General features: G+C 37.5%; 1 protein-coding gene across 1 annotated transcript in view; it reads left to right on the forward strand.

Moving 5' to 3' along the window:
- Positions 1-21,382, forward strand: part of AGK (acylglycerol kinase) — a 37,396-nt gene extending 16,014 nt beyond the window's left edge. Inside the window, exons 5-16 of the mRNA XM_015819021.1 lie at positions 1,290-1,365; positions 1,892-1,984; positions 2,708-2,740; positions 6,137-6,231; positions 8,492-8,561; positions 9,267-9,346; positions 10,702-10,759; positions 14,508-14,655; positions 15,077-15,174; positions 17,246-17,316; positions 18,845-18,929; positions 19,960-21,382. Of these exons, the coding sequence (XP_015674507.1) occupies positions 1,290-1,365; positions 1,892-1,984; positions 2,708-2,740; positions 6,137-6,231; positions 8,492-8,561; positions 9,267-9,346; positions 10,702-10,759; positions 14,508-14,655; positions 15,077-15,174; positions 17,246-17,316; positions 18,845-18,929; positions 19,960-20,094 (1,042 nt within the window). The 3' untranslated portion in view covers positions 20,095-21,382. The remainder of the gene's footprint in view (positions 1-1,289; positions 1,366-1,891; positions 1,985-2,707; positions 2,741-6,136; positions 6,232-8,491; positions 8,562-9,266; positions 9,347-10,701; positions 10,760-14,507; positions 14,656-15,076; positions 15,175-17,245; positions 17,317-18,844; positions 18,930-19,959) is intronic.
- The last annotated feature ends 4,481 nt before the right edge of the window (positions 21,383-25,863 follow it).

Consider the following 25,863-nt stretch of genomic DNA (forward strand, 5'->3'; position numbering starts at 1 on the left):
AACGCGGCGGAACCGCGTTCCGGCACCTTTTTCCGGGCCGGCCGCACCGGAAATAGCCCCTCCCACACCGGAAATAGCCCCTCCCAAATTTTACTTGCATTCCTGTTCTCTAAAGGGGCGGTCCTAGGGTTTGATGAGGGCGTGGCCAGGTTTGAGTTCCGCCACCTTTTCTCCGAGAAAAAAAGCCCTGGTTTTAGGACTAGGAAGATCCACATTCAAATCCCGGCTTATATAGGAAGATTACTGAATGACTTTGGGCATTCACTCTGTTTGCCTATCTTATCTCCCATCAAGACATTTACTAGGATAAAATTGTGTGGACTTTGGGGAGAGAAAGTGAAGGACCAGATATGGTGTCCTAAGATGCACTTTTGTTTTCTTCCATTCAACCCCTCCAGCTTTCTTGGCAAGGTTTTTCATAAGTGGTTTGCTATTGTCACCTTCCTAGGTATGAGAGAAAGTGATTAGCCCAAGGTCACCTAGGTCAGTGTTTCTCAACCTTGACAATTTTAAGGCATGTGGACTTCAACTCCCAGAATTCCACAGCCAGCAATGCTGGCTGTGGAATTCTGGGAGTTGAAGTCCACATGCCTTAAAATTGTCAAGGTTGAGAAACACTGACCTAGATGGCTTTGTGCCTAAGACAGAACTAGAACTCACAATCTCCCCGTTTCAAGCCTGATGCTTTAACTACTACGTGAAACTGATTCTCTAAGACAGGGGTCTCAATCCCCAGTCCGCGGACCGGTACTGGGCCATGGCATACCAACAACTGGTCTGCACAAACAAGCAAAGCCCCATCCGTGGGATGCAGGCAGCACACAAAACCACACACTCTCCGGTCTGTGGAAAAACCTTTCTCCACAGAACCGGTCCCTGGTGCCCAAAAGGTAAGATACACTTAGGACAGGATAAAACCATAATTTAATAAATAAAGTATATATTGTTTGATGTCATCCTTGCCTGATATATTTCTTTGTTAATCTCCTTTCCCACAGATTTGTTTTTATTGATGGGAAATGTGAATTACAGGCATTTTAGAGCTATAGACGGATGACTCATTTTACATATAAAAAGAAATGTCAAATAGCTACTGGGTTTAACTGATAAAACAAGATTGGTTCTCTTAGGTGATGGCTTCTGTTTGGTTTCCTTGGCTGCTAGATTTTGCTAGGGGCATATTGCATATTGCATTTATTATTATTATTATTAAGAATTTGACATTTCTGCTTTAACACAACTGACTTGAATAAAAACCTCATACATTATCTGCACTTTTTCCTTTCTAGCAAAGCCAGGACTCTTTTTGAAAAGAATGCAGCCCCAATTCTCCACTTATCTGGTCTGGATGTGACTGTGGTGAAGGTAAAGACTAAAGAGAGTTTTGCAATGTCTCTTCCTGGAAAAAAGAATTCCTCTTTTGGTATATTTTAGCCACAACCCAGTTTTTCCTAAGGGAAAAGGGAAAATAAATCCTCTAGTTGATAATTACTATTTTTTAAAAAATAAACCATATCTTTTTTAGGAAAAAGCTAAGTCTTTAATTTTTAAGGATAGATATAATATAGTATTTTGACATATCAGTTATTTATCGCAACATGCAGGCAGAAGAGTTGGTAATTCTTCTTTGAGAAGCAGAATACATCCCCACCTCAGAACTGCTACAAAGTATTTGAGATTGGTTAAGAATGGTATTTTGGCTCTTTCAGAATATATTCATTTGGAAGGCTTGAGTTTGGTGATGAGGGTGTTAAAAATGAAAGGAAGGGAAAAGGTGAAATTGTTAAACTGTTCTGAGTTAGTATTGTGAAGGTTGTATAAAGGATATATTGCATGGCTTTTCATTTGAAGCAGAAGAGTGTTAAATGCAATGTGTTTCTTGTTAACTCAGACAGATTATGAAGGGCAAGCAAAGAAGTTGTTGGAGCTGATGGAAAACACTGATATGATCATCATTGCAGGTGGCGATGGAACAGTGCAAGAGGTACTGTGAGATTTTTTTCTACCCATCTTTTCTCCAGCACCTAATCCAGTGGTGGCGAACCTATGGCACGGGTGCCAGAGGCGGCACTCAGAGCGTTCTCTGTGGGCACACACGCCATCGCCCCAGCCCTAGGCCTTCATCTGGGTTTAATAAAACCTTTTCGCTTTAGGCCTCCGCCGCCATGTGCAAAAGAAAAAAGGTTCAATCAATCAGTCAATTTCAACTTCTCATGAAAAAAAAAAAGATCTTGCAAAGTTGGAATTGATTGATTGAACTTTTTAGTCCCACCCAGTCTGCCGTTACCACCGCAGCCATGCCCACCCAATGGGCCACACCCACCCGGCACCTGACGATGCATAAGTGGGTTTTGGATTGCAGTTTGGGCACTCGGTCTCTAAAAGGTTCGCCATCACTGACCTAATCTATACTGAAAACAGAAAAACTTTTAATTTTTTATCATAAATTATAATCTTAATATATGGAAGCTTTGGGTGATTGTAAACCTTTAAGTTATCACTAGAAGAGGTTATCTGTTCTCTAAATCTGCAGATTATCTCAACCTATGGGCTCATGTACACAAGACATGTTCAGAAACTCTTCTTCATGTTTGTGCATATTTGTGTTTAAATGATATACAAAGTAAAGCCTTCCTTCCTTCCTTCCTTCCTTCCTTCCTTCCTTCCTTCCTTCCTTCCTTCCTTCCTTCCTTTTCTTTCTTTTCAGGTTATAACTGGGCTCCTCCGAAGAGCAGATGAGGTAAGGTATATTTTTCTAGTGCAAATTTAATTTCAAAATTCTAGCCATCCTGTAATTTTTATAGTCAGTAATTATTACTTGTTAATATTAAATTGTAAGCCCTACTAATTTCTTGGTGTTTCATCTAGCTTTTCATCAATTGTACCTGAACTTGTAAATTTGTACCCTGCCTTCCTGATTCTTAATGATGGAAGTGGAGGCTGTTACCATAGAATTCCATTCCACATGTGAGGGAGAATGCAAATGGAGTCCAGATGCTCGTATTTCTATGTGCAGAAGCATTGCTTTTATATGAGCCATCATCTTCATTTTGAAATGAAACAAAGTGAAAACCTATTTATTATCTTATGGAAAATTAGCCTGCTGTTTTGAAGTGGATCAGCTTTTGATAAGCTCCAGCTAAATATAACAGAATCACAGAATATCTCATTGTACTCAAGAGAAATTTATAATCGGAACAGGAAGCTACCATGCAGGCGGATCATAGTGAAACAAAGTGGTTCCAGGTTGGCAAAGGAATGTAACAAGGCTGCATCTTCTCCCCTACTTTAACTTATCTGCTGAATATATATTAAGGGAATCTGGATTGGAATTTTACTGAGTGACTTCCACTTCTAATATGTCAAGAGAAACTTAAGGATATATGGCTTTATATCAAGAATTTCAGCTTATGTATTAACATAACTTATTCCATGTTTTACTAGAATTTTCCCCTCCCGCCCCAACAAAGAGGAGGAGGCATTTTAATGATTCAGTCAAATATTTAAAGGATCATTATCAACTAGAACTACACAGTTGCTGTGTAGAGGTATGATCAATGGAGAGACACAATTATATTTCAGAATTGATGCATTTCAGTTTAAAAAAAACCTTTATAGTTGAAAAAAAAAATTGGCCAAAAGGTATAGCATGTTGGATACGTTCACCACCTTGAGTTATTTGTAAAAACAATAAAGGCAGGATACAAATAATTAAATAAATTATGTTGTGGCAGCTTACCAAAGACCATTATGAAGTCCTTCCATCTATTCCACATTACCCACACAGTGAAAACATTCTTGGATAAATAAACAATGGGTCAGTGATAGAGTGAACAGAGAATATGTTTCTTATCACTCCAGCACTATTTCACACTTGAGAAGTATTTACTTTGTATATTTGGATTGCCATCAATGGCAGGATTACACAACAACTCTTTGTGTCTTGAGAATGGTATGATAAGAAGCAGCATGGTATCCTATTCTTTCTATTGCATTATTATGGTGCAAAAGTGAGATTCAAGTGGCAGTAAAAAAACATTTTTAAGGTATAAATCAATCTTCATTAGGTAGCTTTAATGGCTTTAGTGCAAGTTAGTATCTACTTTAATTTACCAATGATTATAGGATGATCTTAAAAAGTGAGGATTATCGTTTCAATAAGCTTGATCAGAGTTCACATCAGCACAAACTAATTTTGTTTGGTGCTTGCATGTTCTTGATGCTATATGATAAGAGGTGATACATATTCTTCTCGCTATCCCAACCACTTGGAAAACGTATCTTATCCTTTCTCCTATTTCTGTGAAGGTGCTAGATTATACATTGTCACTGCTTAGGAACTTCCTCCACATCTTTTTTTCCTTCAAACTTTGTTATTAATTTTCTATTATTACATTTGATTAGTGCTTAATAAACATCACGTTGTCTGGTTTAATTTGTATGCTTAATAATACAAGTTACATTCTTAGTCTCTACCCCTTTTTTCCAACGATTGATAAAATAAATTCCACATTTGAAAATATTCTGTATCTTCTTTCCCTTTGATTTTCAATGTAAGTCTGTCCATTTCAGCACAGTCCAATATCTTCTTGATTATCTCTTTGTCTAGTGGTGTTTCTTCATTCTTCCCGTGCTGAGCAAATACACATCTTACTTTTTTTTTTAGTGGGTTGGCATTAAAGTATTTCTCATAAATGTTCACTCATTTTTTTCAACTGTACCTTGTATAATAAAGTGTCACAATGTTATTTCAGTGTAGCCCAAAACTAATTCTGCGCAATGGTATTCTGCAAATGCTGCAGGTCCTAGTCCCATGTAACATCCTGTCTAATTAACTCCCTGGTCAGAAAGACAAGAAATCCAGACTCCCCTGTTGTGAGGTAGGAGGAGAAAGTCAATTGAGGAAGGGGACTGCAGTAGAGAACTTAATAATAGAAAAATGTGTAGGCAGAAATCATGAAAAACCATAATGAAATAAATTAGATTTTTGAGAAAGGGTGCCGCAAGCTGCAATAATCTGCAGAGATTCAGGATACTGTGGTTACATGGTTATTAAACTTGATTTGCTATAACTTTGCTATAACTCTTCAAAGAGCACAACTTATGACACTGTAAGGGGACTTACAACAGTTCATTTAGTGACCATTCGAAGTTACAACAGCATTGAATGACCATTTTTCACACTTACGACCACTGCAGCATCCCATAATCAAATGATCAAAAATGTAGATGCTTCACAACTGACTCATATTTATGACAGTTGTCATGTAATCTCCTTTGGCAACTTTCTGACAAGCAAAGTCAATGGGGAAGCCAGATTCACTTAACAAGCGTGTTACTAACACCTGCAGTGATTCACTTAACAAATGTGGCAAGAAAAGTCGTAAAATGGGACAAAACTCACTTAACAAATTTCTCACTTAGCACCATAAATTTTGGGCTCTATTGTGGTCATAAGTTGAGAACTACCTGTATATCCAGAGAAATCGGGACTGCATTTGAAACTTCAAATTCTAAGCCATGACTCATCATGTGATTTTTTTTTTCTTTTCTTTTTAATCAAATCGCTTCTGTATCCATACTGTGTTCCCTTCTGTTCTTTCCCTCTTCTCCAGTTGGCAGAGATAAAGAACCATTTGTAAATCTATGTGTTTAAAAAGAGTTGGTTAATTGTATATTCATGTTCAACCAGTTTGATTGCCAGGGTGCTGTTGAACTTTCTTTTTACTGGGAAAGATGCTTTGAATTACAGTGTTTATTTCTGTCTCTACTTTGCTTGGAGACCAACAAGGCATAAATGTTTCCTCTATGGCCCAGATGCTACCTTCCACTTTATTATCGATAGCTGGTTCCTAATGGAATCATACGTTGATTAGGGCCTGTGTGCCAGCTTTTCATAACAATGCGCCTAATGATTACCAAAGCCTTCTTTGGAACCAATTAACACTTGGAGGGCTGTCAAAATAATCCATTATTCTGAGCCATTCTTTGCTACAGTCTCTCAGGAAGTGCCTGCCTGTTCCATTCCATGGAGAAAAAGTGGAGGGGGGTGGGGAGATGATATTTAGCAAAATTGTGCTCCATGAAAAAGGGAGTTGAATTAAGTTGATGCAACTTGTTTTGTTCTTGTTCCCAGGCAGCTTTCAGTAAAATTCCCATTGGATTCATTCCTCTTGGAAAGAGCAGCACTTTAAGTCATACACTTTATACTAAGATTGATAACCAAGTCCAGTAAGTATGAATTCATGGTGACATTGAAAATCCATTTACTTTTTCAGTACTTAAAACAGTATATTTCATTTTTAATCTATTTGTATTTTAAAAAGTGTTTTGCAGATACAGTATATGGACTCTGTTACTTTTCTAGCAATATTATGAAATCTGTTGCTCTGAAAGCGTGCCTATCTGTTGCTTAACAAAGATACAAATCTCCATCTGAACAGCTTAAAATCTATTATGATCACACTAAGCGATAATGCACTTTATTTGGTTTTTGCTTGGCATGTTTTACAAAACCAATCCCCCCTTCCATCGCTCTGATCCCAGCTTGGTGGTCTTGCTGAAGCCCTTCTCAAGTTAATGTTGCTGAAGGCTACTTCTTTTTGTAATAAGGCTGATGTCATTCATGATTTGATTAGGGATAAAGAGGGTATTACTGACATAGGTGAGTAAAGATGGAGGGTGATGTTTGAAAAAGATCCACCTGATTTCCATATATTGCATCAGTCTCAACTCCAAGATGTCAGTGTAGGAGAATGACTCTTCTCTATCAGGCAACCCTGACAGACACTTGGACTCAGATGATCTGATGTTAGATTGGGAAGACTTAGAACAAGCTGGGGATGTTTGTGTTGTCTGGTCCTTTCAGCTGCATAGTGGCATCCCTGCCTAACTGTTCAAGCTCACCTCTGGATTGACAGCTGAAGCACCTAGCCTGATAGGTTGGGTGATTTCAATCTGCTGTCCCTAGAATTATTGTGAGAAAGTTCAGGATTTTGAGGCAGCCACCAGAGTAACAATGGGCTTATCCAAATAATCACAGGCCCAATGTGTTGGGGATTGGGGGAAAACCATTAAGTTTGGTTTAAATGTCAGAGCAACTCAGTTTTGACATGGTCATGGTCCAACGGTGGGAAAAAGATACAGGTCACTTCTGGGTGACTATGGGGTTGGCTGATGCCACAAACATGGAGACATGTCAGCCTTGCAAGATAGTCCAGACAGGAAGCACACCTTAAATATACTACCTCTGCTTTATTGTAATGTTACATTAACAGAAATTTGCAAGTCTGAAAGTATATCTCTCTCCACCTTTGTAATCCAACTTCTGACACATTTGCCACAGACCTATTTTTTTCTATGGACTCAGCTGCTGCTTGTCTGACCATTGTCTGGTTTTGACTCTTCCTCTTGTCCCTCAAGGGACAAGAGCAATTAAATTGGTCCACACCAGGCTTTGGGTTTGACAGGTTTCCCAGTAATTGGAGGGTATTTCTGTCTGGAGCCTATTGATATTTAGAATAGGGAGGCATCAAGGCCTCTTAATAGAATTCTTCCTGAGTGGCCTTCCCTTTGTGTTGATCATAAGGTTGTCCTTGGTTTTTTGAATTCTGGAAAATAAGATGCCAATGAAGATGCCTAGAGAAACAGTCCCAAAGATGCTTTTTTTCACAAGGCAACTGGACTTTCTTATTTTTTCTTTGAAGACGTTTTACTTCTCATCCAAGAAGCTTCTTTAGCTCTGACTGGATGGTGGGAAATGGCAGGATTTAGACTCCTTGCGGATAGCTGGTCATTTGCATTCTTTTACTCAGTCGTTGAAGCCCCTGGAGGCTTACATGTGTCGTCAGAGTCACTTGAGTAGTGCAAATGGGGCTTAAAGAACTTGCTAAAAAAATGCAAATGACCAGCTGTCTGCAGGGAGTATAAATCCTGCCATTCCCCACCATCCAATCAGAGCTGAAGAAGCTTTTTGGATGAGAAGCGAAACATCTTCAAAGGAAAAAGAAGAAAGTCCAGTTGCCTCGTGAAAAAAGCACCTTTGGGACAACCATGACCTGGATGACTGAGAATCTCCATAGACATCTACGGAAACAGTGCTAATAACATCAGTCCAGTTAGACTCAAGAAAGAAGCAGTCTCCAATTCCCAATCCTTTCAAACATTCCAGAGTGATACTGAAGTTCAAGGTATTGAAGTTCACCAAACTATTTTGCAAAACTAGAAAGTTTGCAGTCCCTACATACCACATAATGGTAGGTGTTAAGTTCCAACACCTTTATTTGTTTCCTTGTTTGTTAAAATATATTAGCAGGCAATTCTAGAAGATACTAAGTTAGGAGATGCTAATTATATCAGGCTTGAGCCTAAGGCCATCAACACTGATAGCAAACTTTTCAGCATAACACTTTTCCAGTAATGGTATACAAGATGTTTTAACTGGAGATAGATTTGCTTGACTTCTATATTATTCTCTATTTTTTTCCTTAAGATGTATCACTGATGCCACATTGTCCATACTGAGAGGAGAGACAGTTCAACTTGATGTATTGCAGATCAAGGTAGCAATATTTCATTTGCAAATGTTATATTTTTGGAAAGTTATTTTTGTTTCTACACCTGCAGATTCTTATTTTGGGTCATATGCCATTGTGATTACTTGTTTTGATAGAGCCAGTTAATATAAAATAGCTTTTTTAAGGTCTACAAAAGAAATATATTGCAAAGGAATTATTACCATAGATAGCATAAGGTACTTGATTGGTTATTTAGCTAGGCAATTCTGTTTTTAATTTTTTGGTTATTGATGCAGATAACTTTGTCCACTGCCGAAACACACAATGATTTCACTCTGTGAAGCATATCTGGCTATCTTTAGGTTACCTGCTTCATACAGTGAAAATAGTTGCCTGAGAGGGAAGGGAAGGAGGAAGAAGGAGGAAGAAGAGGAAGAGAATCCTTTTATTTCAGCAAGGCACATCAAGCAAAGTTGCTAAATAATCCGTATTGCTTTTTGCTCACAAAATTAAATGGCACCCTGTTGAAAAGATGGAGCTAAAACCCAATTTGCATTAATTTATTATAATTTATCATTCTTTTCTATTGGACTTGCCAAGATAACATAGAATGGTCAGTATTTTTATTTGCATAAAAGCCATACATACTTATTCTGCTGATGCTAGTATCACTAGATTAATGTAATGTAAAGGTCTGGCTGCCTCTGTATAAAACAAGATTTCTGTTTTTGTGTTTTCCTTTATGGAAAGGGGAACAAAGAACAGCCAGTATTTGCTGTAAACGGCTTACGGTGGGGGTCTTATAGAGATGCTGGAGCAAAAGTCAGCAAGTAAGTAAATATTTGCCTTGAGCCTGTATTTGTGTCTATCTTTTCTCCTGTATGTTACTTCCATTGAGACACTTCCAAATTTATTGTTATCAATCTATTCTAGCCCAAGTAGCTGAAAGATTTCTGTTACCTCTGGTTCCCATTCCATAAGTTTTTTGACCATAGCTCTGCAGCTCTGATTATTGATTCCTTCTTCTCAAGGCATTGCTCTTCCCTCTCTTGAGAAAGAGTTTGAGTGATAGCATTTTACTAAGAGCCTGCCTAATTCATAGACAGCTACTTGACATGGACTGCGTGAAATGGATTTGTGATTTCTACTATGTACTGTATCTGTAATCACAAAACCATCTGGTGTCCATTGATCATCCATGGTCATCTGGAGAATATCTATTTTTGAACCAGACAGGATTGATAATGATATATAGTCACCCATACAATATAGGAGTATAGTGTTATAAGGTGTCACATGGAAACTCATACAGAGTTCTACATGTATGTACCGGTTATCTAAATGGTTATCTCTCTCCCAGGACTGAGATGTACAGTTCACTACTGTTTTCCTCCTAAGTACTCCTCTGAAGAAATAGGTACTTTCTTTCTAGTGAGCTATCTTGTGTTTAGCCTGGGATAACTTTTGATTTGTGGTAGATGTGGAAAGGGGCACAATAGGCTGCTTTTAGAATTGATATAAGGACATTGTATATTTGTATGTAGGCTGATTATGTGAATCTTCTGAGAGGCAGATTCAAATCGTTGTTTTTTTGTTTTTGTTCTATTTTAGTATACTTTTTTCCTGAACTTCTCTTAACTCTTACACTTTTTAGAAACTGATTAAAGTTTTAAGATATGAATGCACCTTGTATGGCTTCTGCAGCCGGAAGTTACCATCTCAGTACCCTTGCTTAGTAAGAAGTAAAAGCAGGATGAAAAACCTCATTCTGTACCAGTAGTATAGAAATAGCAATATGTCAGTGATTCTCAACATTGGCGACTTTAAGATCTGTGGACTTCAACTCCCAGAATTCCCCAGTCAGCAGAGCTGACTGGGGAATTCTGGGAATTAAAATCCACAAAGGTTGAGAAACACTGCAATATGCAATTAAGTACTGTAGTTCAGCAGACTAGGCTGGGTATGACATGTTAGACTGCTATATTCAGATGACCTCTAGACAAGCCAGATTTTACAAGCCACATCTGCATTAGCATGAAGCCAGAACCAATTGCACTATTCTTTTTTTATTGTCTCATTATTGTGTACAGGTGTAACAAATGCTTTTAAAATAAAAATTGTGTTAAAAATGCTAATTGCTTTCTTTAGATCTTAGTTTCACTTTTTTTGTTTTGTTATGTTCCAGATATTGGTATCTTGGGCCTCTGAAAATCCAGGCAGCCCATTTTTTTAATACATTAAAGGTAAAGGGACTCTAGTATCAATTACCCATTTTATTTTTATTATTGTTGTTATTGTTATTATTATTATTATTATTACTATTATTAATAATAATATTGCCGTGTTTCCCCAAAAGTAAGATTTTTTTTATTTTGGAGGGTGGGCCTAATATAAGCCCTATCCCCAAAATAAGCTCTAGTTTTGGGGTGAGGCACATGCCTAAAAATCAAGCTGGGATGGGGGGGTGGAGCTGCCCCACGCACCCCACACCCGCTTACTGTTGCAGCCAGGCCTCACATGAATTGACACCTGCCTCGCCTCACAGGCCCACTTCTTCTGTGGCGTCCCCCGGCCTGCATTTCGCCATCAGAGGCTACGGCTTCTCAGCTGCAGAGGCCTTTCCAGAAGGCCTCTGACAGTGAAATGCAGGGCGGAGCTCCATTTTCAGCTGCAAAGTCATTTCCTTTCACAGAAGAAGTGGGCCGGCTGGGCGGGGCTGTTGGTGCCGGTGCCGCAAGGTGAGACCATGGAAAAGACACACACCCCCCCGAAAATAAAACCTCTTTTGGAGGGAAAAAAAAATAAGACCACGTCTTATTTTGGGGAAAATAAGGTGTTGTTGTTGTTATTATTATTATTATTGGAAACTAAAAAAGAGTCATTTTATGTGCATCTAGTCCTCTGTCACACAATGGTCAGCTAAATGATAACAATGATGGATAACAAGACATTTGTTCTTCTCCCCTTCCCTTCCCTCCAGCCCTTAGAAGCTATTTAACACAAACTCTGTGATTCAGGAAAGAGTTACAGGTATTAGTACTACTGGTAACCCTCAATAGCCTGACTCGTCATTGTTGAATGTGGTAGTGATGGTATACAACAGATAACTGCACTATGGAACTGATAGTTTCAGCTTCCATAATGCAGTTATTTGTTGTATAAAGAAGTATTTCCTTGTCCTGAATCTTCTCATATGTAAATTCAGTTCTAATATTGCATCCAGATTAATGTTATAACGTATATTTGACTGCATGCACCACCACAGTCTCCCGCAGTCTCCTTTGTGAAGGAGTCGTGTGTTTTCCAAATTTGATGGAGGGAGGGAAGAATAAGGTTCCAGATTCAATCTCAGTATCTCCCTTGAGAAGGATTTTTTTTTTTGCTGATAATTGATAACAGGTCTGAGATTTAGTTATCCTTGTTAGAAGGCAGCTTCTTGTATTTGTGCATGCCACACGATCCTACTTGGATTGTTTGCGACTGTATAATTTTAGGTACCTTAAACAGATCTAAAACTGCTACTCAAGATGGAACTGATAGGAAGTCATTTGATGTATATTTTGCCAAGCAGGTAGTGGCAGAAGCAAAGGCCTTTTATAAAACAAAATCATGGAAGGCAGCTAAAAAAAATATTGCTGCACTATGAGTAAAATCAGCAAAAGAGAAATTAGCAAAGGGATGCTGTGATGCCGTGAGATCCATTAAAATCTACTGTACTCTGCTGTCTTCCTCTAGTGCAGTCCTCTCTTGAGGCATTTGTAATGCTAATAATCCACCCTATTCAGTCGGTGGTGCCTATAAATAGAGCGTAGAGGACTGTTGATAATTTGCCTCTTACAGCCAGCCAGTCTCAAATTGAGCACAAGGGTTAATTGCTGTAATTTTAAAGTTCTCAAATATTGAAGGATTATAATGTAAAGGAGACACATATTTTCTGTCAATGCCCTTCTACTGATTTCTTAACAAATAATAAAACATTCCATATTTTTGAAATGCTGCAACTTGAATGATAGGCATGATTCAAAGACCTGATGGAGATCATCTATCCCCAATTGGTAGTCGCTTTGTTCACTGCCCCTCTTCATCTTGAACAACAATATCTGTAATTACTAGCCATAGTATTAGTTTGGAATGATGAACAGGGAGCAGAAGGTGGAAAAGGTTTGGTTAGATTACAATGGTTTAGGATTAATATTTAACAGTTGGGGTGAAGGCTGTGGTGGACACAAAATGTCACATATAATTGTGGACTGGACAAATTGTAGGAATGGACAAAAATTTCGTTTTGAATTTTGGGGGAAGGAAGTTTTGAAAGCCTATTCTACAATTTACATTATAGTAATTATGTATTCCCCATCTCTGAATAGCAGAATTGCTGATTTTTAACAATTCTGCCACCGAAATGTAGCTATTCTCCAAGGATCACAAATGTTACCTGCTTTGGTTTAAACCACAGAATCCACAGCTTGCTTGTAGCTATGACACAGAAAGAAATATATTACTCATATCCATCCTATTGAACAAGGGAAATAGAGAAGTTGACAAAATGTGGACTGGATTATGCTATCCTTAGCTAAATACAAAGCTAAGTACAGTCCTCTCCAATGGCTTTTTGTCAGGCTTTTTTCTAGACCCAATGCTGTTAATATATTTATACATTATTTGGATGAGGAATTAGAAAACATGATTATCAAATTTGCATATGAGACAAAGTTAAGAGTTAGCTAGTAGCAAGATTCATGAGGAATCTGACAAGGTAGAACATCAAGCAAAAACCAGCAAGGTGAATTTCAGCAGGGACAAATACAAAACCCTAATTTTGATAGGAAAAATAAAATATATGTGCATAGGATAGAGGGGAGACACCATTGTTCTCCTCTCTTCTTCTTTGATACACATAAAATATTGTGTCCAATTCTGGCTGTCTCATTTGAGATAGGATATTGGACTGGAGCATGATAAGGTGCCTGAAGGGGGGAAAAAATTAAGAGGAAAGCTTGGGAACATGTTTAGCTGGAAGAGAGAAGTTTGCAGGAAAATGTGATAGCTATTTTCAACAATCAGAAGGGCTTTCTGTAGAAGATAGAAAGGATTTGTTTAGAATTATTCCAGAAGAGGGGGGAAGAAACAGCGAGATTCAGTTATGAGAAAGTAGACGTCAGTTGGATATCAGGAAAATTTGCTAAATGGAAAGAGTTTTTTAATAATGAAACAGTGGTGGATTCTCCATCAGTGAAGGTATTTAAGGGGAGACAGAATGGACATCTGTGAGGGATGCTACAGTAGGGATAATCTCTAAGGGACTTTTCAGTGCTTACATTCCATGATTTTAGGATCAGTATTAAAATGGGTGTAATCTTTAAATCCTTTCATTTATTGAAACAGGAGAGTAAATTAAGTTTCTGCATGCCACTATTTCTTATTCAGAAATTCTGAGATGAAAACATTGCTGCTTTTGGCCATGTATTTTTTACCTAGGCTCCATGCTTTTTTCAGTACATGTGGTTTATTAAAAAGGTAGCCATAGCCATTTTACTGTTCAAACTCCTATGTAACTTTTGCTGTTTCATATCCTGCTTTCTCTGGCAGGGGGGATGATGCTGTGTTTAAAGACTGCATGTTTTTGCTCTTCCTTGTGAAACATGATAGGGCTTATGATTGACCTATGCATTCAGTGGGAAATGACCTGAATAATTCAGTTGCAAATAGCTAACAAGGGCAGAAACAGAAAATGGGATGGTTAATGTTTCCCTCCCTACCACTCCCCTCAGGACCTTATTCCCTAAATCAGAATGGAGAGTAGCCAGTGGAATAACTGAATGGGGAAAATAGCCTTTTTCCTATCCGTGATTTCCTATCTTGCTGTCTGTCACCTCTCTGCACCTGTTTTGTGGCCACCAGTTTCTTCAGTCTGTTTCTGCGTTGGAATGCTCATGCATTGTCATACTCTGTTAATACTGATGCTTTCCTTCCTTTTTGCCAAACTCCAAGGAGTGGCCTCAGAAACATCTCGCTTCCCTTACCTATTTGGGCCCTGTTCCAAGGCCACCTGAGGAGCCAGAGCCGAAGACATCTCGACCTCCTTTACACATTAGGCTTTACAAGAGGCTTGCGTATTATTGGACACCCGCTCCCAAAGGTAAGCAAAATATGCCCAATGTGAAGTCCTGGCCCTGCTGGTTGGCATGGGAACCAAATGGGGGAGTTTCACAGTAGAGGGGGCTGCTAGATTGATAGCAAACTCCACCTCCCCTCCTTGCTGTTTGCTTTCCACCTATCCATTTTTTTTTTGCTTATCATATTGAAACATTATTCCGTTGTGTTCCTTAATCATTGTTTATTTTATTGTTCTATTATTTTACTTCTGTTTGCCTTCTGTCTTTCATTTTTCTTCCTTATTATTATTGTAAGCCACCCGGAGCAGCCCTACGGTGAGATAGGCAGCAAATAAATTTAACATAAATAATAAATAAAATAGGGACAAAATGATGAAACAAACAAAATAAAATGGTGCATTGTCTAACATTCCCCCTAATTTTCTTTTCTCTCTTGGACCTCAGAAATCCCAAAGGAGGAGACTCCAGAGTCCTGGCTTGAAATTCCACTGTCTGCTCTTGAATTCTCTGTCACTACTCAAAACAAGAATCTTGACCTGAAAGTAAGAGAATAGAAGTGCAATTCCCCTTAACAACTTTTCCCCAATTTGACCATTAGGTGCTATTCTGTGGTACGTTTCTTTACTATTGACAATCAATCCTTAAAGGCAGAAATTATCCACCACTTCAGAGTCTTCGTTGCCAATTTTAAACCTGGTTGCTGAATCTGTTGTCATTAGTTTGTTTTTCTTTATGTTTACCCGAGACTGATTTTTTTCACTATGCTCCTTTTTCACTCAGATGTACTACTACTGGAGCTTGGAGATCATTTGCATTTTCAGCTATCAAGTTGTGCATCAGCACAGTGCAGATTATTGATGTTTCTTTCTCCAGCCTTAAAATCACATTCATCTTCTTCTTATCCAGTTTCCCTTTATTTATATTCTGTATATAGATTGAATAAAAAGGGCAAGAGTATACAGTCTTATTCCATTCATTTGCAGATATGAAAACATTCTATTTTTTCATGTTCCATCTGGACTGTGTCTTCCTGACCTGTGTATAATTTTCATATAAGTCCAATAAGATTTTCTGGGATTCCCATTTTTTCTAAATGCATTTCAGTTTGACATGACTGACACAATCAAAAGTCTTTCTATAATCAATGAAGCACATATCGACTTCTTTTTGGCAGTCTTTGGCTTTCTCAGTTATCCAGCTTTTATCAGCAGTACTATCTTATGTTCTTGGCCTTTTCTAAAGCCAACTTGAATATCTGGCATCACTCTTTCCATGTAGGGCTCTAACCTTTGTTTGGTGATCCCAAGTATTATTTTGTTAGAAATTAAGGCTATTGTACAGCAGTTTGCATACTCTATTATGTCATCTTTCTTTGATATAGCAATAGCAAGAGCACTTAGACTTATATANACCACTTCATGGTGCTTTATAGCACCTTCTAAGTGGTTTACAGAGTCAGCATGTTGCCCCCAACAATCTGGATCCTCATTTTACCAACCTCAGAAGGATGGAAGACTGAGTCAACCTTGAGCTGGTCAGGATTGAACTGCGGGTAGTCAACAGAGTTAACCTACAATATAGCATCTAACTACTGCATTACCATGGCTCTTAAGTTTAAGTCCTCAAGCTTTTACACTTGGAAAATTCTTACTAGGTAATATCTTTATCATACATTTCTTAGGAAATCTGCCCCCAACAATCTGGTTCCTCATTTTACCAACCTCAGAAGGATGGAAGACTGAGTCAACCTTGAGTCAGTCAGGATTGAACTCCTGGCAGTGAGCTGATTTAGTCTGCAATACTGCATTTTAACCACTGCATCACCACGACTCTATATGGTATATAGAATGTTATCTTCCAATCTGTTGATTACTGTCTCATTCTCCAGATTTGCTGGCAGTTTGGTTATACCTTTACAGATTCATCTGTTGCTTGCCATATTTCTATAAATATGCCATCAATAACTGTCGCCTTCTGACTTGGTAATATAAGTGTTTATCTAATTTCATCTTCTAGTAATAGATTTTTTTAAAAAAATAGGGACTATCTTCTAAGATATCTTGAGTGTTGACTTTTCTACTATATACAGTAGAATTTCAACACACTCTTTCCATCTTTGTTTGATCTCTGAATGAGTTCCCATCTGTCTGGTGGCGTTCTTGGCATACCAATTCAAGGTTGGAACCTTGTCCTGAATTCTGAGATTGTTTAGAAGAGTTTCCTTGTTTTTCAGTATTTTCATTTTTGATGTCTTTATAGATGTTGCTGTAATACTGCTTCTTGGCTCTTCTAACATCTTTCTGAATTTCTTTGTTAAGTTTATTTCTAAGTTCTTTGTCTTCATGGCTTTGCCTCTCTTCAAATTTGCTTTTTTATTTCTTGATTTTAGACAATCACTTTTTACTTTTATTCTTAATAGTTTATTTAAGTTCCTTCCACAGTTTCTGCTGCGTTTAGTAGCTGACTTTGTCTTTTTAAGGCATATATGAGTAAATGTTAGACTGTCTTCTCATAGGAAAAAGCAAATATTTTCAGAGATATATCTGTCTAAAATATTTACGGGATGCTGAGTTATTAATACTAACATCTGTCTTTTGGAAATACTTGTTTCAGCGTGAAGAAGACTTCATGAATGTTTGTATTGAACCAGATACAATCAGTAGGGGAGACTATGTAAAAAGAGGGTGAGTACTAGAGAAGCTGTCCTTATGTACCTTATAGCCATAAAAAGAGGATGAATAATAGAGAACCTGTCCATATGTACTTTATCATAGCCATAAATTTCATGTATTTATTTGCTCTGTGAATATTAATAATTTAATCAAGGAGTGATTAAAACTAAAGAAAAGATTCTGGGATTTTCTATCATGCCAAAATTCATTGCAGGAACAGATTTCTTTATTATTTGTTAGACTTATAGCACATCTTCCCCAGAAGCTCTAGGTATCACTCCTTTTAGGTGGGCAAGGTCAAGGAACTGACATGGCAGGGATTCCAGAAATGTTCTTATCTCAGGGTAGAATAACAGAGTCTCGCAAGCTCCTCCTTAACAATTCTCCAGTTCCTTATTTGCAAGGCCAGAGCTACATTCCTTCATAGTTGGTGTACATAGTAGCAATAGCACATAAACCTCTATACGGCTTCATAGCGTTTTCCAGCCCTCTCTAAGTGGTTTAGAAGCACTGGCTGAGGAATTCTGGGAGTTGAAGTCCACAAGTCATAAAAGGGCCAAGTTTGAACACCCCTGATCTAGAATCTTCTCATTAACAAATATTCAGCAGAAGAGCAAGAAGATAGGCCCAATTCTGAAATGTAAACACAACTAAAAAAGCTGAAAGCTGCTTCACGTAGATATTTTTCATGCAGGTAACAATACACACGTCTAGCAATATCTTTGTTAACATAGAAAAGCAATTGCTGATGCCTTTAACCAGGCAACTGTATTGGCTTCTAAATCTGGAAATTTTCTGTGATACATCAGTGGCATAGTTCAGATGATGATTTAAAGTTTTGTGAATTATGATTTTATGTAACCATGGGGAATCATTAGAATTAAGATATACAAAATGTCTACAAACCCCTAATTAGAAATAACTAGCATACTTTCCTGTCATGTATATTTTCATTCTAACCTTTTAAAGCTAGAACTTTCTGATTATGTTCAGTTAGGATATTTGCATGAGGAAAATAAGTTTTGGTCCCAGCTTTTTCATTTTAAAGGATAGATGAACCCTGCATATGAACTAAGTTTTAGCTCATTTAAAAGACACAACTCTTTAAATGCTAAACCCATCCAAAATACATTGGGCTGAAACTTCAGTGTAAGTCTGCATGCAGATACCCCAAGGCTCATGCACCAGGTGTAGCAATTCCCAGGACTAATTTATTGACTGGACAAGAATGCACTACAAAAAATAATAATCAAGAGTTAGTGGTGTTTATAGCTCAAGTACTGTTCTTGGATCGCAGAGAATAGAAATGTGTGAATGGTCACAAATCTTTTAAAGAATGGCTCATGTAAAAAGGTTACACTGTTTTGTAGTGTAATGTAAAATGGTTAACTTCATCTGATAATACAAGGGCTGCTATTATTTACTATTTGCTTCTGAAGTTTTTTCCAGCTACTGAATTCTGTTTGTTATTTTTTTTGCTCATACTTTAAATCATAGGCATAAATATTTTCCTGTGTTCTTCTTATCTTGTTTTGTACAGAAGCCAAAAGATGAAGGACCCCCACCTGTGTCCTGAAGGAAGTCAATGTCTTCAGGCTAGCAAGTGCATTTTGCAGCTTCCAGAGGTGAGAGATCAAATATTAAGAAAATCATAGGTATGTTTATAAATGCTGAGATGCACATGGAGCTGGTTTTATTCTCTCCTACCTTAGAAAGAGTGGTGGCTTTTCTTCTTTTTGTGTAAAGAGATGGAATAGAGACATGAGTTTTGCTTAAGTAAGCTTTGAAGCAGATTCTCATGTCTCTCTGAAACAATCTGATTGACCAGCATTCATATCCTTGCTATTGGTAACTACCATTTTCATGTATGTGTATATGTGCATAATGTAATGGTGGTGGACTACTTCCAATTTGATCCTCTTACCATGATCTCGCTATATGCAAGATGGTAAGGTTAGTTTAGAAGGACAATTGTATTAGCAAGAATTTTCCATTAGGTTGTATGTAGGCCCAAAGATGTGTACTTAGATATAGCAACTGCAATAGCACTTAGACTTATATACTGTTTCATAGTGCCTTACTACTCTTTACAGAGTAAGCATATTGTCCCCAACAATCTCATTTTATTAACTCGGAAGGATGGAATGCTGAGTCAACCTTGAGCTGGTAAGGATCGAACTATTTGCAGTTGGCAGAATTAGCCTGTAATACTGCATTCTAACCACTGTGCCACCACATCACAAATACATTGAACATTATTATCCTTGCATAAAATATTTTTGTCTCACTGGCTAGGTCCCTTATCACACGAACTCCTAATGAAAAGTATTGGGTTTTGGTGTAGATTGTCACGTAAATCCAGCCAAATTTTGGCTTATTCAACACACTGTGATTAAGAAAAAAATAGCGTACAGTGAAACATGAACTCAGATACCTATTGGCTGGAAAACCTAACAAAATGCTTAGTTCCATGGCAATACAATTGAACTGTAATTTGGGACATTACAACATTTGGGACATGAATGTCAGATCTTCACTGCAGGCCCTGGTGCTGCTGAATTCTAAGGAAAACCACTGTCAAGATGTAGCTTGAGGCAGTGTGTCTGCTTTGTTGTCCTGTTGTGTGAAAATCTCTTGACCTCTTCATGTTTGCAGGATACAGAAGGCTCTTTAGCTATAGACAGTGAAGAGTATGAAGCAATGACAGTGGAGGTAAAGCTGTTGCCCAGGAAACTCAATTTCTTCTGTGATGCCAGAAAAAAAGAAGAAATGCTTCAAGGTATATCATAATCAAAGCAGCTGATTCAAGGTATACTGTAATCAAAGGGTTGAGTTGGATGACTGCCTGAACTGTTTAACGAACTGCGTCTGAAGACCACATATCTTTCCTTCAGTTATGATGAAAGCCGCCTTTTTCAAACTACGTATGTAAGAAATTGAGGAAGAAGAACTAAGGTGGAAACAGTTGGTTTTTCTTTTCGCCTGGTTCCAGTTATTTCACAAAAAAAATGACTTCCCATCTACCTCTGTGGCAAGTGTTTTCTAGTTAAAAAACTTTGGGTATAAACTTCCATTTGTAACCTGCATATGTACTTCAGGTCATTGAACATGTTCCTACTTTCCCTCATTTTGCTTCCTTTCCTATTTCAGTAGTTGAGGTATGGGCACCCCATCAGTGTTATGCTTATGTTTAGAAAAGTGATAAAAATTAATGTTTCAAGAGAAAAGTTATCTAAAATGTAATCACTAATAACTGATCAATGAATCATTAAACAAGCAGCTTGACTGGTAGCCTATCTTTGGTATTAAGCACATATTATTTTATTCTCGAAGAGAAAGGATGCAAAAAAGGATCAAATCTGGATCTTTTTGCGCGCAAAAGACCCCCAAATCTCTACTCCTATCAAGCTGATTTCTGACACCTAATATTTGACAAAGGACATTTCTTTTGGCACACAACCCACCTGAGTTTGGAATAACAGTCTTCTGGAGTTTTGTTTGCAGTAAGAACAAAAGGAAGCAGTTTACTTCATGTTTTGAGTGTTTTTACAGGCCACAGCTAGGTTTTGTTTTTTTTTAAATACCTTGAGTCAGCCATAAAGACTCAGTATGTTAATAAATAAAACTGATAATTTTCCTGTTGCCACTGGGTGGAGCTAGTTCAGAGAATTATCTTCCTGTTTACCTGTTAGGGGAGTTTATTTTCCACTTTTAATGATTTGTTTTGAGGCGTTAGATTGTAATGTGGTGTTGCCCATATGTTCTGTGCCTTTTATGCTGTTTTTATAGACGGATTGCCAAATGATGCACAGCATGTGTGCATCATAGTTACTTTGCTATTCAGTCTTCAAGTTACCAAATACTAAATATGTTTCTTTATTCATCTGTTGAGCTTTAAAGACAGGGCCAAATATAAAAACTGTATTGTACACGAACATTAAAAAGATATAAATTTATAGCTGTAAAAGTGAATTTCTGCTTTGAAGTTGTTCATGAACTGAAGTGAAACCATTACTAAATATTGCCTCTTTGATTGAGAGCTGGCATTGAAAAATTCATGCTTAATTATTGCTTTGTTTGCTATTTTTTAATTAAATATGAAAGCAATTGTCCTGTCCCTATTTTTTTCTTCTAAGATAATACATAATACACAATATGTTTGTAGATATCGATGAAAAAAGGTTGAGAGTGAGATTACTTTGATTTTTCATTGCTTCTGAGGGTACAACACAAAAAGAAAATACAGGTTTTATTCTACAGCATTAAAACACTGCATGTCTGGACTGTATTGATGGGACTATCCCAGGTTAATTTGTTTTGAGTTTCAGATTGTTGCACAATTCTAGAAATCGGTATGCTGTCCATAAAATAACTGAATATAACTGTTAATGTCCATGGGATAGGACAATTATACTGTACCATCAGCAATTAAAAAGTTCTTAAAACACAAGGGGCAAAGAGGGAGACCAAATAATTGAGTTATGAAGTTTCACATGACCCATCAAGCTGTTTTAAATAATCACCCAGCACAAATGATACCTGTGTTAAAAGTGAGTTTTAATACAGTAAAAAAGACCATTATATATGTACACAAGTCCTTTTGGGGTTCTATGTTAGCAATGAAATCCACAAAGGTAATGCTTTCTCTCTTACTGAAAGAAGCCACTGGTATAAAGAAAAGTGCTTAGTCACAAGTTAATGAGAAGATCCTAGCTGCCCGTCAAGTCATATTCACACTTAACATCTTTTCAAAACTAAGTTTATACACTAGAGTTAATTAAAAACAGGTGGGGAATACCGTATTACAGTTATTATGCAACAAGTTATATATGTTCTCTCATAGAAGCAGGAGGGATCCTCTCCCCAATAATTGGATAGTGCCTAAACCAAATCTTAATTTACACAGCTAATGGTGGAAATGTATTGGAACCTTCTTAGCTCAAAGGTTGCATGATGAAAATGGCTGCCAGAGATATGTCATTGCTCTTTTGTTGTTTAAGCCTTGCAGACTTAAGGCACCCACTTAGTTCCTTAAATCACCTCCAATAAGGGGGGGGGAAGGTTAGCATTTTTAAGGGGTGTATCAGAAAGATCTGCAAGGTTAAGGCACCCATTTCCCTACCCCCTTAAAACAACCTAATCACTATGGCAACAAAAAAGCACCCAAATTAGGACCTTTAGGTCTTCCGGGTTGTTAGCAAAATAATGTTGGAAAATCCGACTGGCATTTTTTTAAGCATCCTAAAACTCTACTAGGAAAAGGGCAGGCAACTCTTATCTCTTATTTTCTGTCTTGTGTGACTAACAGTATCTTCTGAGTTGTGCAGGGATCCACTCAGTTAGCAATTGGCAGTTTTACTTCCACTGGGCTAGATCCACTTTTGAGAGAGAAGCAGCAAACTTCTTTTAAAAAGATAGGTAGAAGCCATTGCAACCTTATTATATTATATAGTTTCCTAAGCAATCCATAATTCTCTGGCTGAAACTGATTCCCTTTGTCATTTAGATCAAGGAGGCAGACATACATCATCCAAATTTCACTGTTTGTTCCACATAGTGAATATGACCTTATAAATAAATCCACCAATTATTTTTTCATAGCTAACCATGAGTCACTCTAGCAAATTACAGCTTCGTTCGCCTTTGATCTCCATGGGTGAAATGAGCCAAGCTTTTACATTCCCTGAAAGTCATGTCAAGCAACATATGGTCTTGTTTTAAGGATGAGCCAATAAATTCACTTGCTAATTTTGACAATCAATCTACCTGTGTGTGTGAACTGCCCAGTGCTAGGAAATACACGTATGGATTATGTAAAATTGGTACTCGGGAGTGATTATGAACCCAAATGTTTGCTTTTCAAAAGTGGCTCGGTGCCCAAGCATGCTAGAACCTTCTGCTATTTAATGAAAGACTCAAAAAAATGAACTTGATATCATAGGCAAGAGAGTGCATGTTGTAGTCTGTATTAAATAGTAATTTCTACCTAAGCTATCTAATCTGTATTTAAGCAGAAATGCATCTTTAATTCTGTACAGTAGAAGGAACATCAGCCATTCATTAGTTGTACCTGTGTATAAACAAATTCATTCTCTAAGGGCCTATGCTTACGTAGGCAACACAGAACTATGCTTATATAGGCAAATCAGTGTAGAATATGAAGCATCAAGTTGGTGTGGCAGATTTCCAGTGTTTGCAAAAGCATACAAACATTAAATCAGAGCAGCCCAATGTACAATGGGCACAAAAAAGTGAGAAGGCTTCAGCTGACCCCATTCCCCCAAGCTTTGTCCAAGGAAGGCTTTTCAAGTTAAGAGAATTTGAACCACATTAATCATCACCTGCTCTCATGAATTCTTTTCAATTATGGTATTCAAGATGAAAGCTGTATTTGTTATATGGAGGCCTATCTAGTTCAATTTACGGTGAATTAATTATGCAATGGTATAATGCTGGAGGTGCAACCTGACCACGTTTTCCTAAATTGTGGGCACAGGGACATCATTAATATCATAAATTGAAGAAACTGAATCGTCGTAGTCGGTTTGTGCATATAGTACCTGGCAAAAATAATTGCAACATTTCCTGTAGATGCCACAAAAGTGCTCTTCCTGAACTCACAAAGAAGGCAGGTAAAAAGTGAAGACCAGCATAACTTCACACATCCGAGACCAGACTTTTCCTTATACCAAAACCAAGCAAGTTCATTTCCATAGTGTAATTCCAAAACTCATATGCAAATGTTGTATTGCTTTTTACAGGGCTAATACTGTACTAACTATGGCTGAAATTTTTTATAAAGGGTATCTTTAACTAGTTTCCCTCCCTTACAATAACCTGTATGGAAAGTGCCTTGGCACAGGATGTGCAATCTTTGAGCCACAACCCAAAGTCCTCATCTGGTGAAAATAATCAGAAGGCCTTTAGTTGGTTTTTTTGTTTTCTTGTTTCTAGTTGTTGTTGTTTTTAAAGAATAGAATGGAAACGGGACTTTGAGGAGATCATCTGTTTTCTATCCTAACCCACCTCCCCACAAATACCCAAACAGCTTGAAGCATGGTGACGAAATTCAGACTAAAAATTCAATAGCAAAATTTCAGACTAGTTTTTTTAAAAAAAGTTTCAATAAAGAAATAAATCGATTGTTTCACTGAAAATTGGCTATTCTACTACTGGACATTTATAAACTGTCTTGGAGAGAAGGGAGACAACATGAAGGCTCTTGGTTATAAGTTACTCGCCTCTATCTAAAGATCTATATAGGATTTAGAAGTGATTTTGAGCCCTCCAAATTACAGGGTTGGACATCATGAGCAGAATTTCAATATTGTTTAAAAAGAAAGAGGTCTCAGCAACATATAGAGCTCCTGCATACTTCATGCTTGCTCTCTTCTGTTTCTCAGAAAAGACTAGCTAAATTATGCAAACTAAATCAGGCAATAAATACTGTTTCTTGTACTTATTAATTTGGCAATCATTTTGTTGCATCAGAAATCTCTCATCTGTATTCAGAATGCCACTGCATATATTCTGCTATAAGAGAATGAAGGGGAAAGGAATAACAGGAAAAACAAATATTTCCCATTAAGGGTCCTATACCTTCATAGTATTTTTTTTCCATTTAATTAGCCATCCCCACCATTGAACATTCAGCCCAATGCTCTGTTCAGTAAGCAGGCACCAGGTTTAAAAAAAAGCCACAAATTTCCTGTTGTTTTTTTTTTAATGACCCCACTCTTTACCCACAACTTCAAAGGTTTTCTGCTTTTCCATGATCTGGCCTTTGCCTTCATAGGAAGGAGGAAGCAGAAGAATGAAATGCTGTCTCTTTAAAAGCAGGCAAAAAAATATCAAATATTTATATCCACTGCAACAGGAACCTGCTTATGCTTTCAAAGCAGAGAAATAAAACATACCCTGTAGGATGAGATGTTCTTCTGTGTCCCGTTTAACAGCTGGACAAATAGATTATAAAGGTGCCCAGTAAGTAAGATGGAGCATATGACAGATGGTTATGACAATCACACCCAATTCTGTCTGTACATCTTGCCAACATTTCTTTCTTTCTTTCTTTTTTTGCTAGCCCAGCTGCTCTATCTTTACTAGCAGCAACCCATATCATTCAATGTTTAAATAGTGAAGCTTTTCCTAGCATGCCCATGAATGCATCAAGTTTTCATCTGAATTTCTATCCATCGGGCTAATATCAACAGAACAGAGCCAGTTTCAATTGCTCTAATGTGTTCCATATCCGAGATTTACAGCTATTCATTGCATGAGTTGATGGACAACACATTGTCTTAGGGTGTAATAAAGAAGCACTAGTGCAGCTCAGTCTCACAGCTTATGTTCTCTTTACCATGGGTAATCTACAGCAATATTTCTCAGTCCTGGCAATTTATACATGTGTAGAAATTCTTCAGCCAACAGACCCATTTCTGAAAATCCTGATTTACAGGATTCTCATTCTAGACCTCCCTATCTCCAAGCATTCTTGTGGCATATTCTCTGTGGCAGCTTAGCAAAACAAGAAGCAAAGATACCGGTTTAAAAGTTTGT

This window comes from Protobothrops mucrosquamatus, unplaced genomic scaffold (assembly GCF_001527695.2).
Source record: "Protobothrops mucrosquamatus isolate PMUCROS unplaced genomic scaffold, P.Mucros_1.0 scaffold849, whole genome shotgun sequence".
Lineage (NCBI taxonomy): Eukaryota > Metazoa > Chordata > Lepidosauria > Squamata > Viperidae > Protobothrops > Protobothrops mucrosquamatus.